Source organism: Psammomys obesus, unplaced genomic scaffold, assembly GCF_907164565.1.
Source record: "Psammomys obesus unplaced genomic scaffold, mPsaObe1.curated_primary_1811, whole genome shotgun sequence".
Lineage (NCBI taxonomy): Eukaryota > Metazoa > Chordata > Mammalia > Rodentia > Muridae > Psammomys > Psammomys obesus.
The window spans coordinates 7,427,530-7,446,806 of record NW_026592890.1 but is presented as its reverse complement, the minus strand read 5'-3'; the positions used below and the strand labels follow the sequence as shown (position 1 = coordinate 7,446,806).

The window sequence follows — 19,277 nt, the reverse complement described above, 5'->3', positions numbered from 1 at the left end:
CCCACTGCCTCCTAGCCCCATCAAGCCACTGGCTCTCACTGCCTCCTCTAAGAGACAACAGGAACAAATGTTAGCTTTTGGCTTCAGAATAGAAAGTAGCACATCTGCAGCTGTCAGGTAAGAGGAGGACTTAAAGGAACAATGATGACTCAGTGGGTACTGCCCTTGTCACTTCTAAGAAACCCTCTTCTGTGTCATTGCTGGTCTAGTGGCTTGTTGTTCTATTTGCAGGCCGGGCGGAGGAGTAGGGAGTTTTTCCACATAAAACCTCTGCTTTAAAATGTGCAGCTGATAGGCAGGCCTGTCAGGACAGACTTACAAATAAAACCAATTGCAGTAGAGGCTGAGGCAGGAAGATCACATGCTCAAGGGTTTCTTAGGAACTCAGTGAGATCCTGCTCAACATTTGATAGAGAGAAAGAGAGACAGAGACAGAGTGACAGAGAGAAAAAGACAGCGAGAACTGAGGAGACAGGTCAAGGGCAGAGTGCTTTCCACCTTATATGCCAAGGCCCTAACTTCAATCCCCAGTATTGCCTGAAAAAGGAGTAAAGACTGATTTTGGAATCAGCTGGAATTAAAAGAATCTTACATCCAGTCAGTGGCCACGTGGAAGCTCTGTGATAGCACAGGACTGGAGGCTTAGTCTCAAAGGCTATCTCTTAAAATTACCTCCCAGGCCACCCAGAGGCAAAGCAAGTTGGAAGCCATTCTTCCCTCACAAGTTACATCTGCTTTAAAATGTGCAGCTTCAGCCAGGCCTGTCAGCAGACTTGTAAAACCAATTGCAACCGAGGCTGCCTACCTTTCCTTGGTGTCTCCCACCCTAAATCACAGCTAGGATCAGTAGTCTCAAACACCTGCAGGAGTCAGTCAGGCCCAGAAGGACTTACCCTCCAGGGCTGACTAAGCAAAGGAAAACTCCTGCCAAAGGTCAGTTGCTGATGTGACGGGCAAGTTTCACATAGTGAGGACAGGGTAGTGGGCTTTTCCTCCACTGTGAGGACTGACAGACCCACCCCTCCACACGCTATCAGAGACCAAAATAGGACATGACATAGTCTTTAGCACCTCAAAACCTTGCCAGCAACAGCTGGCTTTCAGTTATAGAGCAAGGTGACATGACTAAACATTTTCCCACTAACCTCTGGGGCTACCTACAGGAGTTACTTCCAATCTCTAAGGAGCCAGGAAAGTCTAGAAGATGGCAGGAGCCACTGGTGGGTACCTGTCAGCCAGGGCTTCGTGGCTCATGCCTTTAGTCCTAGGACTTAGGAGGCAGGGGCAGGCTAGCTACCCTTGTCTATATAGGTACACATATACACGCACACATACCACCGTCTCCTTCTGCTTCCAGGAAATGGGATGAAGCAAAAACAACACAGAGCCCAGCCCAACAAGGGGCCCCTGCCACACTCCACACCTACTGTGCCAGTTCTGTGCAGGGAAAAAGTGTGTGAGTATGAAATGGGACTGCAGACCTACAAACCCACAGCTTCAAACGTTTTTAGAAAATAGGGCCATTTCTGAAAAGGAATGTCATATGTGTGATGAGCAAGCATCACTGAGGCAGAGGCATTTGAGGCACTATGGGTTAACATGGAGACAGTGACTTCCAAAAGTGGCTTCCAGCCAAGCATGGTAGCACCTGCCCATAGTCCTAGCACTAAGGACACCGAGGCAGGAGGATCACAAGTCTGGGGCTACAGAGATAACTAGTCTCAAAAAAATAAGGCAACTGTGTGGAGGAGGAAAAATGACCCAGAGATGATCCAACACCAGCTTCATCATCCGGCTCTGTGTCACACAGGACTCAAAAGGATTGCCAATAGGCAGCACACAGTGCTCTGCCAACTATCAACAGGGGCTAACAGCTGGCCCCTGGCAGGAATAGCACTAATGGGTGGGTGACCCACAGGAGAATAAGAAAAAAACATCAGGCTCAAAGACCAGTCCCTGGCATGTTCTACCCATCCCCCAGCTCCCCAAAAACAATTTATAGCCAAGTTCCAACAAATGCTTCCAGCCCTGCCCTGAGCAGCTGCAAGGGCAACAAATGTCCAAGATGAGACTTGCAGTGAAAAGCACAATCAGGAGACACCCAAGTCAAGGGCATAAGACAGCAACCAAAGAATTGGGACCAAGGAAAAAGAAGGCATGTATGGTACTACTGGATTATAATCCAAATAGTCAGGGGCTGAGGTAGGATGATCATGAGTTCAAGGCCTACATAGTGAAACCAGGTCTCAAAAAGCCAAAAATAGCTGGGTGGTGGTGGCACACACTTTTAATTCCAAGGCTCAGAAGACAGAGGCAGGTGTATCTCTGTGAGTTCAAAGCCAGCCTGGTCTACAGAGAGTTCCAGGATAACCAGGGCAACACAGAGAAACCCTGTTTTGGAGTGAGGGAAAAAAAAAAAAAAAAAAGATATAAGCTGTGGTTCACATCACATTGCAAAGCCCATAGGAGACAGGCAAACACTCCATCCAAACCCAGAGCCATAAACGAAACGTAAACAAGACAAGGATCAAGTGGGACAGGAATAACTTGGACAGAGGAAGCTGGGCAGCACAATTAATAACTGACCCAGATAGAAACCATTTCTTCCAAACACACAGCTCTTCCAATTCTCCTACGTGGCAGGCCACAAGGGAAATTCCATTCACTGGCCACAGTGGAAAAGATAAATAAACCCTTAAAATCATTCATTGATTTATCAGCACATTTTACCATTAAAAAAGTGACTGAGGCAAGCTATATTCTGGCTCCCAGTTCTGAAGGGCTGAGGTCAGAGCAACACAGGTGACAGCAGTTTCCAGGACACTCTGCAGCACTCATCAAGGTATGGGAATACATCTGCACTTATGCTGTTTGTCTGTGAGTCTGTCTGTGGTCTCCCTCCTCCTATGCTCTCTGAGACTCACAGGCCCCACCCTAAAGAGCTCATCTAATCCTAATCCCACCCAGAGGCCTCACCTCCCAACACCAATCTGGGATTAAATGTCACCTCTTAATCCCTCACAGTGGAGATTTAAATTTCAACAATGAAGCTTTGGGGACCTCCGCCTACATCTAAAGCACAGAAAGAGGGTACACTTCAGTGGGTCTGGGAAGGTTAAGCACTAGGAAATACTAGAAAATGGAAACAAAGTTAAAACCTGTAAGAGTGCTGTGAGACTCAAGGGCAGACACATGGCTTTAAACATTTTTTAATTTTATTACTTTATGTGGATGTGTGCATGCCTGGGTGTGTATGTTTGTACTGGAACCACACACAACCCCTCTCCCCCCGGGCCTGGAGTGACAGACGGTTTCGAATTTGCCAGTTGTGTATATTGAGCACCAAACCTACATCCTACATATGTAAGGCAAGGCATTCATACACATGAAAAAGTTTTAAAAACATCTCAAAAAAAATGCCAGGTGTGATGGCAAAACCCATTGATGGCCAGCACTTGAAGGGTAAAGGCGGTGGAGCACAAGATGGCCAGCCTGGGCTAGACAGCAAGACCTTGCCTCTAGTTAACTTAATTTTTAAAGAAATCCTGAGGATGGGAAGATGCCTTTGCCAGTCAACGCACTTGCCTTATAAGTGTAGAGCAAAGGCTGGAGCTCAAGAGCCCGTGTTAAAAAGCCAGTAGCAGCTAAGCGGTGGTGGCACACACCGTAACCCCAGCACCTGGGAGGCAGAGGCAGGCAGATCTCTGAATTCGAGGCCAGCCTGGTCTACAGAGTGCCAGGACAGCCATGGCTACACAAGGAAACCCTGTCTGGAAAAAAAAAAAAAAAAAAAAAAAGGCAGCACATCATACTTACAAATCCCAAAGATGAGGTTAGGAGTGGAGAAGGCAGGAAGATCCCTGGAAACTCAGGACAGCAATCCTGGGTGGAGTTCCACTTGGTGAGACCTTGCCTCAAAACATGGAAGACACACAAGATTGTCCTCTGACCACACACACACACCTGAACACAAACACAAGCCATAGAGAGACACAAATACATATACACATGCACACCTGTACATACACACACACCATAGAGACACACATACATACATTAGAGAGGCACAATACACACACACCATAGGGAGACACACATACACTAAAACAGACATCTAGATTATTTTTGCAATTCTATTTTCTAAAACTCCTTCAATAATAAAACACTGATAAAAGACAGGAAACCTGGGAATCCTTGCTGTCCTGAAACTCACTCTGTGGACCAGGCTGGCCTCAAACTCAATGGCCTGCCTCTGCCTCCCAGGTGCATTAAAGGTATGGGCCACCACTGCCTGGCTAAGATGCTTTTTTAAGAACTGTGAGAAGACAGAGGCAAGAGGACCAGGAGGTCAAGGTCACCCTCAAATACAATACAGTGAAGCTGTAGTGAGGGCATGTGAGACCCTGTTAAAAAAGAAAAACAAAAACCATAATGTAACCATAATTAACAATCCTAGGCTAACACACACTTATGGTTAGGAAAAAAAAAAATGCATGCACACAAATGGATGTGATCCAGGCTAGCATGTGGACTAAATTAGACATATAAGCATGGTTCTTTTGGAAAAATTGCAGGAAGAAAGGGGGGAAAATCTCCCTAGAGATAGCAACTAAATTGACTGCAACTCCCAGCTGGCTTCATTATTCTCTTGTCCTCAATATAATAAAACTCTTCAGCATTTATACCCAAACAATTTGGAGAAAACTTGTCCTGTATAAATTTCAAAGTAGTTAACCACCAGACCACGCATTTTATAATCAGTTCCAACTGTTAAGCCTTCCCCCAAGAGGAGTACTGTAAACAACTAAATCAAGGGTGGAAACCTGCATTTAACATACGTAACATGGCATTCTGCAAAGTTTAAAGTAGTAAGTTGAACCACTGAACTACTAGCCAAGAGTACTGCAATCCCATCTGATGGTTCCGCACTACCTGGCCTCAGCGGCCACTGTGTGGACACCCCTTCACGTGTTCATACCCCAGACTTTACCAGGCCAGTACCACCACCACCAGGCCCACTGGCAGAACAAAGTAAGTTCTTTTTACCAGCTCTGAATAGCACCCCACATCCTGAGAGAGTCCTGACTAACTCCTTCTACAGCACACTGCCCTTCAGACATTTGATAAGTATGTATTATCAGCCAAGCCTAGTAGTTCCTGAAATCCTGTTCACAGCAGAGACTGGAGTAGGAGGATGGCAAGTTCAAGAGCAGCCTGGGCGAATGAAAAGAGAAAGGAGGCAGCTGACAGGTAATGCACTTCCTTCCATGCATGAGGCCACAGGTTCAGTGCGTGTGCATCTGTATGTGCATCTCATTTCTTTAGTCTCTTCAAAGAGCACACAGTTGCATCCAGTGTGCATTGAGCACACTGTGTTTGGCTGTTCCAAGCCACCCACCCTAGCCTCTGCTATGTCTAAATACATACACTTCTCACAGAGCAGGCCTCTCTACTGTGCAAATATCCTAAGCCCTGCTGCTGAAATAGTCCCTCCAGCTGGATTCCTTCACCCCTCCCCAAAGCCAAATTCAGGAGGAACTGCACCCCTGTCTCAGTAGCCAAAGTCCTAGCTCATCGCAAAGCTCTGCACCAACCTGGAAGTACCCACAGGAACCTGACACCCCAGAAAATAGGCTAGGACTTCCCTCCTGCACTCTAAAAATTATCTTCTCTTGGGAGAGGCTGTTCTCCCACAAGTCAAAAAACCTACTGCTCAGACTTAGGAAAGCCCCATGATGCCTGAGCAGGCCAATACCTTTATAGAAATAACTTCTGGAACTGCACTGGGCACCAAACCATACCATGTCCATCTGTTTGTTTGTTTGTTTGTTTGTTTCTTTCTTTCTTTCTTTCTTTCTTTCTTTCTTCAGCAGGGAAAAAGTCTCTGTTTCAGTTTGTTTACCAACAACTGGAATACAGTCCTCACCACACAAGGAGACCATGGGACCAGGTAGCAAAAACAAACACAAAAGGCTGTCAACTACAGGAGTCAACTGTTCACTCAGGAGACCAGAGGGGCTATTTATACCTCCGCCGTGGAGTTCGTAAAGAGAACAGAGGCGGCCAAACATGCCATGCTCCCTTGATACTGGGTTTAAGAAGAATCCTCCTTGTCTGTGGGCTAACCCTAAGGAATTTGAAGGTGCTGTTACCTAACAGTACTCAGGTAACTGCCCACCTCCCCAAGGACTTGGTAAAAAGCATGCATAAGACACTTAAAAGAGCTTGAGTACAGCTCTGTAAGAAAACATCTGCCTCGCTTGCACCAGGCCTGGCTTCATCTCCAAAAACAGAAAACTAACAGGAACATACTCATTGACAAACTACACTATGTAGGTACTAAGTCTGAAAGAGATACTCAAAATGGTTCCAAGCAAGTTTCCACATAAAAATAGAGCATAGTTACAGGCAGGGACAGGTGTGAAGGGCTGGAAAGTTCAATGTCCCTGAGGAAATCTAGAGGAACAACCTTAGAGATAGTCAGAAACTGCACAGGACACCTCTACCACTACCTTCGACCTCTATAGCACTGACAAAGTCATACCGCATGAGACAGTGGCCCCAGTATGCTGATACAAAGGCCATTCTACCACATAAGTACCAGTATTTCCCCTGGAGATGAGGTGAATGGCCACACACAAGTGAGAGGCACTGAGGCCCAGTGTCCGTTCTCCTTGCCAACTATTAACCTTTTAAGAAAGAAACTCAGCTGGGCATTATGGCGCACACCTTTGATCCCAGCACCCAGGGAGGCAGCAGAATCACTGAGTTCAAGGCCAGACTGGTCTACAAAGTGAGTCCAGGACAGCCAAGGCTTCACAGAGAAACCCAGTGATGAAAAACCAGGCAGGGTGGAGTAGGTCTTTAATCCCAGCACTTGGGAGGCAGATCTGAGTTCTAGGTCAGCATGGTCTACAGAGTGAATTCCAGGACCAGGACTGCCAGGTCTACACAGAGAAACCATATCCCCTCATGTTCCCTTCCCCCCCAAAAAAAGAAAAGAAACTAACTAACTTACTCTAGGAGGCAAGAGAGATGGCTCAGCAGTTAAGAACATTTGCTGCTCTTGCACAGGACCCAAATCCAATTCCCAGTACCCACATGGAGCCTCACAGACATTTTGTAAGTCCAGTTCCAAGGAATCTGGCATGGCCTCCAAGGACACCATGAAGGTATGTGGTCAACAGACATACATGCCAAAAAAAAAAAAAAAAAAAAAAATAGCACACAGAAAAAAATAGTCATTTTAATTGTTTTGTTTTGTTTTGTTTCGAGACAGGATTTCTCTGTTGCCCTGGCTGTCCTGGACTCAATTTGTAGACCAGACTGGCCTTGAACTCAGAGCTCCATCTGCCTCCTCCTCCTCTTCCTCCTAAGTGCTGATATTAAAAATATGTGCCACTACACTCGGTTTTAAAAAATTTTTCTTTAAATGAATTCTACTACAGCTGGAGAGATGGCCTTGCCAGGGTACCCAAGTACAATTCTTAGCACCCACAAAGGCTGCTCACAACCTGTAACTCCAACTCCAAGGCATCTCAAACCCTCTTCTGGCTTCCGCATGGCAGACACCACACACACCCCCCCCCCCCCCCCCAACCCCCCCCCCAACCCCCCACACAACACCACCCCCCCACCACCAGCCCCCACCCCCCCCCCCCCCCCCCCCCCCCCACATACACACACACAAACCACTTTAAAAATAACAGCGTATAAAGCCAAATTCCAAGGCTAGGGCTGCAGGTCAGTGGTAGAGGACTTGCTTAGCAAGCGTGGATCCTAGGTTGGATCCCTAAGACCAGCTCCTTCAAAAGAAACAAATTCCAATTATCTAGTACAACCACGACTTCCACAGTGCTAGAGCAGCTGTGTCCATTCTTGGTCACAGCAGCCCTTAATCCAAAATTTCCTGTTCTAGATGTCCCCCTGGGCCTGCTATTGTTTAACGGGCAACCTTCCTTCGTATCATGAAGTTACTGGGGCAGCAATTTATCTTCGGGCAGCTAATTGGTCTATAAACCGCAGTGCAGCAGTCTCTCCCTCCAGATTCTTTCCGAAATGGGAAATAGAAGTCTGGTCCAGGCTGCTCGTTCTCCTTACAATAATGATTGCTACAAACTGTGAACTCCAGGTGAGAACAAGACTCTAACACAGAAGTCAAAAGAGAAGTCCGTAAGTACCAACAGAAACGTGCATTCTGGCTCGGAAAATGGACTCTGTTTCACTCTGTTCTGACTCACTTAGGAAAGTCAAGGGTAAAGTTGGCTTCAAGATTTTCTTCCCGCTTCCTTCTTATCGAAGTTTCAAAAACAAGAAAAGGTTTGACTTCCCTTCACCCTAAAGAGTCTAGGGGAGGACGATCCCCAAACTCCTGGTATTGGTAGTGGAAGTTCCCCATGCCCACTGTGTCCAACATTAACAAAACTTCGACAGGACTGGAGATTATACAACCTTGGTTCCCAGAGCAAGAGACTCCACTAGAATAATCCACTCTGGAGACAATGACATCATGTGAGCAACCAGACAGGAAGCTGACTGGGAGAAGTGAAGGGTAAAAGTCTTGAAAGCCAACACGGATGACCACCCCTCATGAGCCCCGTCAAAAGAAGAAAAAGCGTCACCCACGACAAATGGCTACTCTAAATGAGGAAAAGAGAACTGCCATGGGAAGGGGTCCGTCGGCAATCGAAACCACCAGGACCCAACTCCAAGGCCATCGCGTGGGCTCGCGCTCCCCGGAGAGTCTGCACACTAGAGGGGACGCCTCCGAAGCCCCGCGGCTGGAACTTCAATGAAAACGTGCAGCGGGACAAAAGCCCAGCCGCAGCTCCGGCCCCTGCAACTTCCGACGGGCACACCCGGCCGCGGGAGTCGCACAATGCCGCCTGACTTATGACAGCCACAAGTGGCCGGGCACGGGGGCTCCGTGGGCCAGCGCCGCGGCAGCGGGTCCCTCGCGCGTGCCCCTGCGCCCGCCGCGGCCACCACGCGGGCAACTTTCCCGCGGGGGCGGGGCGGGGCGGCCGTCTGCGTGTCCCCCGGGCCCGCGGCCGCCACGCAGGACACCCACCTGCACAGAGCGGCCAAGTCGGCGGCCTGGGCCTGCGCGGAGCCCGCGGCCGCCACGAGCAGCAGCAGCAGCAGCAGCGGCGGCGGCGGCGGCGGCCGCAGGAGCGCGACGCGCGGCCCGGAGGGCACCGGTCCTGGCTGAACGGCCCGCATCGCGCGTGGCGTGGGGCTCACGGCGACTGGCCGTTCCGGACCGCGCCTGAGACACGGTCGCACCGCGGCAGCGGAGTCGAAGCTGCAACGAGAGCGGGAGAGAGAGGGAGAGAGCAGAGCCAGGAGGTAGTGCGGCGAGGAGGCGCTCGGCGGTCGTCCCGAACCGTCACGTGACCGAAGTCGTCCCGCCCCTGCCCCGCCTCCTGCCCACGTGACGTCCTTATTCAGGTGATCTCCGCCCAGCTTCGGGTCACGTGAGCACCGCACGCGCGCGGGACAGGAAGTGTTGCGGGCCGGGCGCGAGCGCCAGGTACCTACTCGAGGCCTTGCTCCCCGTGGGTTTGCTCACTCCAGGTGAGGGATGTCGCCTTAGAGCCCAGACCTCAGTTTCCCCGTCCAGCACCCTGGTTGCGTCGGCACTTGGGCGCTTCCTATCTGTTCTTCAACCGGGACCTGTACGGTGGCCGAGATGGAGTTAGGTGGAAAGGCCCCAGGTTGATCTTAGTGTTGCAAGTCCGTGCAGGTTAACAGCCCTGTTTCCAACCCGTGCCCGGGATGGCCTCACATCTCTGTGGAAATGTGGTTTCCCAAGCAAGGCTCTCTGAAGCAAGTTAGGCGACAGTGATGGACCAATAAACAATGTACAATAAACCAGAGGATAGCAAGCTAGTGACACTCAAAAGTCTTGTTTTGAGACTGCTTTGCTGTGTAGCTCAAGCAGGACTGGAGTGCGAATCCTTCTATTTAAGCCTCCTAAGTGCTGGGTTTACACCTCTGTCAATAAAGTGTTACTCCGTTCAGATATATGAGCTCACGTTATGAAAGGTGGTGACCTAGTGAAAGTAAAATAAATGTGGGACTCGGGAAATGGCTCAGACTGGCAAGTGCTGCTTAAGCATGAGGGCCTGAGCTCCAGCCCCAGCACCCATTTAATAAAGTCTGAGGCTGCAAATAGCTGTAACCTGGGTAGGGTGGCAGAGACGAGAGGATCCCAGGTGTTTGCTAGCCAGGCAGTCTAGTTGAATCCAATGAGGTCCACGTACAGAGAGAGACTCTCTGGACCGGATGGAAAGGTAAGCAGAACGTAGTCCTCTGTCTCCAAAGAAGCATGCAGGCATACACGCGGGAAATAGTAAGGTAAACATGCAGGATGTGGCGGCATACGCCTTTAATTTAATCCAGGCAGTAAGAGCAGATCAGATCAATACCACATGAGACCCTGTCTTTAAAAAACATAAAGAAAGGTGCGCTACACTCTACATTAGCGCTCCCGTAGATGTCCACTGTGCTTATCAAAAAGAGGGCAGCCGGGCACGGTGGCCCCCATGACCCCAGCACTCAGGGAGGAAGAGGCAGGCAGCTCTCTGGGTTCGAGGTCAGCCTGGTCTACAAAGCCCTGGCTACAGAGAAACCCTATCTTGAAAACAGAGAGAGAAGGGTCCACATTCTGGGTATGTCACGTCACCTGCACTGACACTGGTTGATCAGCTGATCTCGACAGCTAGGCAGATAGGCCGTTGCTTCTCCCTCTTGGAGCTGCCTGCTCGATGGAAGAGAATCAAGTGTGGGTCATGGGTATGGGAGTAGTCGCACTCACTCTGCTGCTGGAAGCTGGAGTTCCTCTTTTCCAGCTCTAGAGTTATAATTGATGCAGGCAAGGGTTATTGCTGAGAAAAACGTTAAATGAAGAGGTAGTGTGTGCCTTAACTTCCTCTCAGAATATCGCCCCCCAAGTTCCATTTGCTTTGGATGGTTTGAAAGTGAAGCACCCTGTGAAAGGCTCCCATGGTGAAGGCTTGGTCCCAAGATGGTGGCTCTATTAAGAGGCGACTGGGTCATGAAGGCGGTGACCTAATCAGTGGATTCATGATCTGATGGCATGTCCTAGTTAGCTTCACAGTAGCACAGTGCAGAGTTACCTGAGGGAGTCTCGACTGGGGGATTGCCTCTTTCAGATAGCCCCATTGGCATATCTGTGGAGCATTTTCTTGATTCCAACTTGGTGGACGAGGGCACTATAAACAGTGCCATCCCTAGGCAGGGAGTCCTGGGCTGTATAAGAAAGCAAGCTGGGCAGAAGCTAGGAACAGCAAGCCAGTAAGCAGCTTCTTCCGTGGTCTCTGCTTCAGTTCCTGCCCTGAGTTCCTGCCCTGATTTTTCACAGTGATGGACTATGACCTGAAGTGTAAGCCATAGAAACCCTTTCCTCCTCAAGTTGCTTTTGATCAGAATGTTTCATGTCAGCTAGTATCACAGATTTTTTTTTCCAGGGGGTAGGAGTAGCAGGGAACCTTACCTGATTCTTGAAGTGACACCATGAAAATTCCAGTGGCACTCGGTCTTTCTTAAAGTGTAGAATCACATCACAGGTGCAGAATGAATGTGTCAAAAATACTCCCTAAGTTACTCCCTAAGTTAATGTAGTAACTGAGAACATGTCACAGCTGACTCAAAGGGACTTCAAAAAACCTAACACACACACACACACACACACACACACACACACACACACACACACAAAGAAAATTGGGAATGCAGGAAAGAAAAGAAGTTAACTGACAGGTAGAACGTTAGTTAGAAACCAAATACTTATCTGATGCAAACACGATTTTAGTTTCCCAAGTCAAACAATCATATAGATTACCATCAATATTATGCAACTTACAGAGTTGTGAAGTACCTCAAGACAATAAAAAGCACAGATGCTTTTTATTGATGCTGTAGAATCAAGGTTAGCACTCTTGTCTTACCATAATTTCACTTTTCCTTAGACCATCTCATATTAAAAATATTAAATGGGGACTGGAGAGATGGCTCAGAGGTTAAGAGCACTGTCTGTTTTTCCAGAGGTCCTGAGTTCAATTCCCGGCAACCACAAAGTGGCTCATAACCATCTAGAATGAGATCTCTTTTGGTGGTCAGGGAGAACACTGTATACTAATAAATCTTTAAAGAAATACATGAAATGGAAATTTTCAGAATTAACGATTCATAAACTTTCAATAACTTAGTGGTGTATTATTATAGTTTATGGGTATTTTGTGCTCTTATTGTGCCTATTGTATTAAAAAACTGTGGCTGGAGAGATAGCTAGGGATTAAGAGCACCTACTCTTACAGAGGACCCAGATTTAGTTCCCAATACACACAGCAGGTGGCTCAGAATCATCTGTAACTCCAGTTTTGGGTATCTGATGCCCTATTCTGGCCTCTGTTAGAACTAGGCACACACATGGTACACATAAGCACATGTAGGCAAAACATTCATACACATAAAAGTAAATTTCTAAAAAAATAAATAAATAAAGTCTTGGGCTAGAGAGCTGGCTGAGCAGTTAAGAGCACTGTCTGCTCCTCCAGAGGTCCTGAGTTCAATTTCCAGCAACCACATGGTGGCTCATAATCATCTATACTGGGATCTGATGCCCTCTACTGGCATGCAGGTATACATACAGACAGAGCACTCATATACATTAAATAAGTATCTGAGTCTTTATAAAGTAAACTCATAAGTACGTATTGGTGTTGGGCGTGGGTGTTGCTAAAGATGGAACCCAGGCCTGTGACTCTTGCTAGGCAAGAGCTTTACTAAAGACTAATCTATATCCCAGGCCTACCAGGAATATTTTGATCCATTTCAGAGTCTTTCACAATGTTCTCTTACTATGCATACTATGACTGCCGTGGTATCCTTACTGAGAAGTTCATCTTAACTCTAACTCGAACAAGTCCAGAGGATGAAGCGTTATTGAAGAAAACTAAACAGGATAATTCCAAACTGCCAATGCTCTGAAAACCTCCATTGCCCCTCCCCCAAAACTAAGCTACTGTCCTAGAGCTGCGGCTCATCCTATAGCTTCTGTGATCTGATCAGGCCAGACAACTATTTTGTATATATATTTTATTAGGATATAGCCATTTCCATTTGCTTGTATGTTGGACTGGCTGATGTTGCCTACAGTAGCAGAGTTAATAGAAACTGTGGCCTCAAGAGCCTAAAGGAGCTACATTTAGCATGCAGCCTTCACCAGAAAACAAATCCCTCACCTCTTTTAGGTTACCAGTTCTCAAGAGTGTTGTCCTTAAGCCAGCAGTTTTGGTGTCATCTGCCATGCTGTTAGAACTTTTGGTGCAAGAGGACTAGAGAAATGTCTCAGTTGTTAAGAGTGCTTCTTGCTCTTGTAGAGGACCTGAGTTGTATTCCCAGCACCACCTTGTGTGGCTTGCAACCACCTATAATTCCAAATTCATGGGATCTGATTCCCTCTTTCAGATTCTACTGGCATTTTCACTCACATATGCACAGACACACAAACATACATACACAAGTTAATTTTTTTATCTTGGACATAGATTTACACCGTGAAGCTTTAACTGGCCTGTAACTCACTATATAGTCCAGGCTGGGCTTGACCTCAGAGAGATCCTCCTGCCTCTGCCTCCCAAGTGCTAGGATTAAAGTACAGGATCAAGAATTCAACAGCAGGATGGGATACCTAACAAGACCCTGTGTAAAAACTCTGGAGAGGAGTACAGAAATTATCCTGGGCTAGATACTGAACCCAGGGCCCAGTACATGCTGAGTACACAAACTGCTGTTAACTTATGCTGCCAGGTTCACCTAGAACTGACTGTGTAGCCAAGCATGGTTGCTGTAGCCTAGCCTCACCTTCCAAGTGGTGGGATTATTGATGACATCACACCTGGCTCCAGAAAATTTTTATACTCAGGAAAATTTTAAAACCACTGCCCTAAATTAAAGGAACCTAAAGAGATAAGACAATTCAGGATCCTTACTTGGAGGCTAGAACCAAAATGGAAACATTTTCCTATAATTTTTTGAGCATAGTAGTCCCAGCTCTGGAGCAAGCAGGAAGGTCAGACATTCAAAGTCATCCTCGGTTACCTAGCATATGCCAGCCTGGGCCATATGAGATCCAATATTTAAAGTTAAAAGAAAACATTTTTTAAAAGCAAAGTAAAAGAAAAAGCATCAGAAACATCAGGCATGACTTCTGGCCTCCAAAATCCTGAGGAAATGCATGTCTCATTACACCTTCCCTTCCCAGTGGGAGTGTGCTGTTACAGCTCAGGGCACAGTTAGTCCCCCAGATCACAAACGGGCTCAGAGTTTCACCACTGGCTCATTGGACTGGCTCAGTCTTTTTGTCCCTGCCATTTTGGCCTGACGCTAGAAACACGGCCCAAGCAGCAGATCACCCCTGTCTCGTGTAGGGGCCAGTAGCAGGGGCAGGCAGAGATAACCGTTGCCTCTGTGGAACACTAAAGCCCCAAGCTGTCAACTGACAGTGTCCAGAGTACCCTGTGAATCTCAAGTAGAAGCTTAAAGAAAATTCCAGACACTTTCCAGAACACCCAGGAAGAACTTGATTCTACCAAGATTCTCAAAGTACTTTTCCATTCCTTTTGTTGTCCCTTGCCTTCAGTGATAAATGAACTGTTTTTCGAAACACAACTGGAGGGCTGCTGACCTAGCTCAGTGGTATAGTGCTTGCTTGGCATGTGTAAGGCTCTGGATTCAAAGCCTAGCTTTGCTGAGAAAACTCTGTTATAGTATTTTTCATCGGTGTTAGTGTCTGGGATGACATACTGGTATTTAGCTATGCAGAAAAATGACTGTGTTCTTAGGTAATAAACACTGAGTACTGAAGGGTCTCATTGTTTGCAACTTTCAAATGCTTTGGGAAACATGTAGACGGAAAGCAGATCTTAAAATGCTTAGTGTTCAGTGTATGTGAAACTGGATTGGTGACCTTGTACTATGGTGTCACCTTCTCTGAAGACTTGACTATTTTTTTTTTTTTTCAAAATGAGAAGTTAAGAAGAAGAAAAGAATGTCAGATAGCTTTGGAGATGAGCCCAGGAGAGCAGGTTGAAAATATAGAGAAGGGACCTTGAAGGCAAGGTGTAGTCAAAGGCAAAACAAACCTGGAACTGACCTGTCTTTTACACAGGGCCTTTAGCTTTTGAGAAGTCACATGAGAACAGAGAGAAACTATTTTTAGCTGAAAACAGTGCTAAATCCTGAGCTTATAAAACATAATCCTTTCCTCAAGCCGATCAGGTTCAGATGATAGTCCATTTAATATAAATTTGGAGGAAAATGTGTTCTAGCCATTTTTAAAGGCTCTGGTCCTTTAAGAGAGGTTTGTCTAATTAGCCATAAAGCGGAAAGGCTGGCGGATGACAGCAGTGCACGCTCAAGCTCACAGTCAAAGCCACTCCAATACCATCACTGCTCCCTACAGTAACCCAGTGGCCTGGGTCCTTTCATTCTCTTCATTTATGGCAGGAGCAACTCAGGCTTGAAGAAGCTGACCACCTGGCCAAGGCTGCGCAGTCAGGAAATGACCATTCTCTGCAGCTCACCAATTGCCCTTTCTGAGAGAGACCCAAGGTTCTTTAGTTGGATTTATATCCTCACACTCAGAAGGCAGAGGCATTCAAATGTCTGAGAGTTCAAGGCCAGACTGGTCTACATAACCAGTTTCAGGTCAACCAGAGCAACAAAGTCAGACCCTTGTGGTTAAAAAAAAAAAAAAAAAAAAAAAAGAAAAGAAAAGAAAAGAAAAATATAGAAAGTGGAGACTGAGAGCAAAGAGAGAAATGGTCACTGTGTTGTTATAGGATTGACTGAAAACTGCTTCATTAAAAGGATCCAGATTAGCTAGGCAGGGTAGGCACTCCTATAATCTGAGTCTCAGTACTCCCAAGGTGGAGGCAGGAGGATTGTCCTGAATACAGGGTCACCCTGTGCTGTGTGGAGAGTTTCAGACCTGACTAGGCTATGGTGTGAAATAAATAGGTGTGATGGCCTAAGCCTCCAATCCCAGGAAGGAGGTGGAAGCAGGAGCCTCAAAGTTCCAAGATTATCCTTGGGTGAACAGTGAGCCTAGGCTATGTCTTTGAAGAAAGGTAGAGAGAGAAAGAGAGACAGAGGGATGGGGAGAGAGAGAAAAGGAAGGAAGGGTGGGTGTCCGGGTATGGTGACACACGCCTTTAATCCCAGTTCTTGGGAGGCAGACACAGGCAGATCTCTATGAGTTGAGACTAACTTGAACTACACAAAGTTCTAGGTCAGTTAGGGCTCCATAGTGAGACACTGTCTCAAAAGCAGTTGAAGATTCTTCTGAGTGTGTGTGCATGCCGTAGTACACATGTGGAGGCCAGAGAACAACTTCCAGCAGTCAGTTGACCCTCCATTCGGGTTCCTGAGATCAAGCTCCAGGTATCAGGCTTTCAAAACAAGTGCTTTTACTGACATATGCACGTTGTCAGCCCAAAACTGTCAGAATTAATATGATAAAATGGAAGCCAGCTATGCTGAATAGTTTTATGTCAGCTTGACCCAAGCTAGAGTTATCTAAAAAAGGAACCTCAACTGAAGAGAATGCCTCCATAAGATCCAGCTGTAGCTGGGCTTGGTGGCACACACCTATAGTCCCAGCACTCTGGAAGGCAAAGGCAGGTGGATCTCTGTGAGTTCGAAGCCAGCCCGGTCTACAAAGTGACTCAAGGACAGCCAAGGCTATACAGAGGAGGAAAAAAAGATCCAGCTGTAAGGCATTTTCTTAATTAGTAACTAATAGAGGAAGGCCCAGCCCATTGTGGGTGGTGCCATCTCTGGGCTGGTAGTCCTAAGTTCTATAAGAAAGCAGGCTGAGCCAGCTATAGGGAGCAAGCCAGTAAGAAGCAGCCCTCCATGGCCTCTCCATCAGTTCCTGCCCCCCCCCCCCCCCCCCCCCCCCCCCCCCCCCCCCCGTGAGAGTTCCTGTCCTGACATCCTTTGGTGATAACTGCTAACAACATGGAAGTGTAAACCAAATAAACCATTTCCTCCCTAACTTGCTTTTTGGTCATGGTGATTTGCAGCAATAAAAAATGCTAACTAAGTCACCAGGCCTTAGAATCACGTTTCTAAGACCTATGTATGGGAAGCTGAAGCAGAAGGACTGCATCAAGTTCCCAGGCTAACCTGAACTACAGAGTTCTAGACCAACCAAGGATACAAAGTGAGACCCTTTCTCAGGGGGAAATGTAACAAAATAGAGAGCCAACAGCCTTTTCTCCTCAAACAGCATGTTTTCTAGTTGGTAAAAATCTGGCAAGGACTAGAACCCTGGCCCATAGCATGAAGCAGAAAGGGGAGTGGGCAGGTACAGCTTGCTATCTTCCTACAGGACTCCTTATCTGCTTCTGGCCAGCAAAGGGCACCACCAGATTGACAGTGCAAGGTCCCCGCTTCACAGTCATGCCGATAGCCAGAGCCAATATCCCCACCCCCATCCTGACAGTAGAACTTGTAGGCAGTAACCTGGGGCCTTCTGTCCAATGCTCTTCTCTCCAATAAGATAAGTACGAGAGAGGCTATTACAAAAATTAAAGAATTGCTTTGATCAGATTGGCCTGGGGGCACATCCATGTGAGCATTTTCTTGCTCACTAGTTGTTACAGGAGGGCCCAGCCCACTGTAGACATGCCATCCCATTCCTAAAGAGGTTGGCCTGCACTGTAGACAGGAACAAGACAGGAAGCAGTATTCCTCTGTGCTTTCCACGGTGCAAAACCAGAACTAGAACAGCAGCCAACACAGTGGGAACAAAATGGAAAACACCAAGTTCCTGGACTACACTGCTGACCACTTCCCTCAAACCTTGGAAGTACAGACCAGTACGTGATTTTTGCCTTTCGGAGAATCAGTACATTTGCTGAAGCTGCTCCTGCCAGTAATCAGCTCCAAACGCACCCTCCACCCTGTGCTTTGGGGCGGATAGCACACTTGCCTTTAGTTTGCCTGTTAGGTGAGCATGCTGCTGAGTTTCTGGGTTTTCAAGGGTTCACTGCAGTGCCTGTAACATTCACCCTAGCAGTGTGTGCTGTTCCCGACTCAGTGCTACAAAGTGTCTGTTGTAGGACTTCTCCTGAGGGGATGTGGACAAACGTCTACTCACCCGGGTAGAGCACTGAGGGCAAAGCAAGTACATTATTCTACCTCAGTCCAGCTTGGAGAGCCAGGGACTTTATACAAGGGTGACCTACAGAACCGTGGTGACTCGGAACAGCTGCAACACCAAGCCCCCTTTCATGCAGATGAAAGCTGCATCCCTGTATCTCCCTGTACAACATGCAGGCAGCCCCCCTGGACAACCCTCCCCCCAGTCTGTTTACTGCTCAGAGGACCTGGAGTGGGGCCTTATGGACCTTATGAGGACCTGAGCTTCCAGGAGGGAGTGTGTCAGTGGAAGGAAATAGCTAATTGCAGTGTCTAATGCAACCACAGACCAGCTCCAGCACAGCTTACGCAAAGGCGCTCTGTTCCATGTTGGGCTGAACCACAGCTTCCTGTGAGAGCTGAGCCCCTCCCAGGCTGTCCATTCCCGCGCCACCTCCCTGAGCCGTATCAGGGGACCCACATAAAGTGTCTTTGTATCTTCACACATAACTCTCCTGTTATTTAATTTTTTAATGATTTATTTTTATTTTATGTGCATTGGTGTTTTGCCTCCGTGTAGGTCTGTGTGAGGGTGTTGGAAATGGAGTTACGGGCAGTTGTTAGCTTCCATGTGCATGCTGGGAATTGAGCCCGGCTCTTTTGGAAGACCAGCCAGTGCTCTAAACTGTGGAGCCATCCCTCCAGCCCTTCTCCCGCTAGTTCATAATTCTCTCTGTGGGGATTTAAAATGTGAGATGAAACACTGACTTTAATTCAGTTTTTCACTCCAGTTTCAATTAGGTTATAGGGTAGAAAATTCTTCCTGAAGCTCTCTGAGTTTAAGGAGACATTCTGCATCTTCATCATATATGAAAATGTGGTATGCAAATAGTTAATATTTCGTTATTAAACTTCCCCCAGAAAGTTCTCATATACCCTTCCCCCAACAGTACCAACTCACAAAATGAAGTGAAATCATAACTACAATATGGAGTATGGATAGTAATAACATCTACAGATCTTTTTCAAATCCCCCCTTAGTTTTGTTCATACTCATGTGTGTGTGTGTGTGTGTGTGTGTGTGTGTGTGTGTGTGTGTGTGT

General features: G+C 47.2%; 1 protein-coding gene and 1 long non-coding RNA gene across 4 annotated transcripts in view; one reads left to right on the top strand and one right to left on the bottom strand.

Annotated features, from left to right (window-relative positions):
* Igf2r (insulin like growth factor 2 receptor) overlaps nt 1-9,405 on the bottom strand; it is a 93,511-nt gene extending 84,106 nt beyond the window's left edge. Inside the window, exon 1 of the mRNA XM_055615924.1 lies at nt 9,071-9,405. Within this exon, the coding sequence (XP_055471899.1) occupies nt 9,071-9,222 (152 nt within the window). The 5' untranslated portion in view covers nt 9,223-9,405. The remainder of the gene's footprint in view (nt 1-9,070) is intronic.
* The window catches only part of LOC129683291 (uncharacterized), a 67,685-nt gene that overhangs the window by 17,599 nt on the left and 30,809 nt on the right, over nt 1-19,277 (top strand). The window lies entirely within an intron of this gene.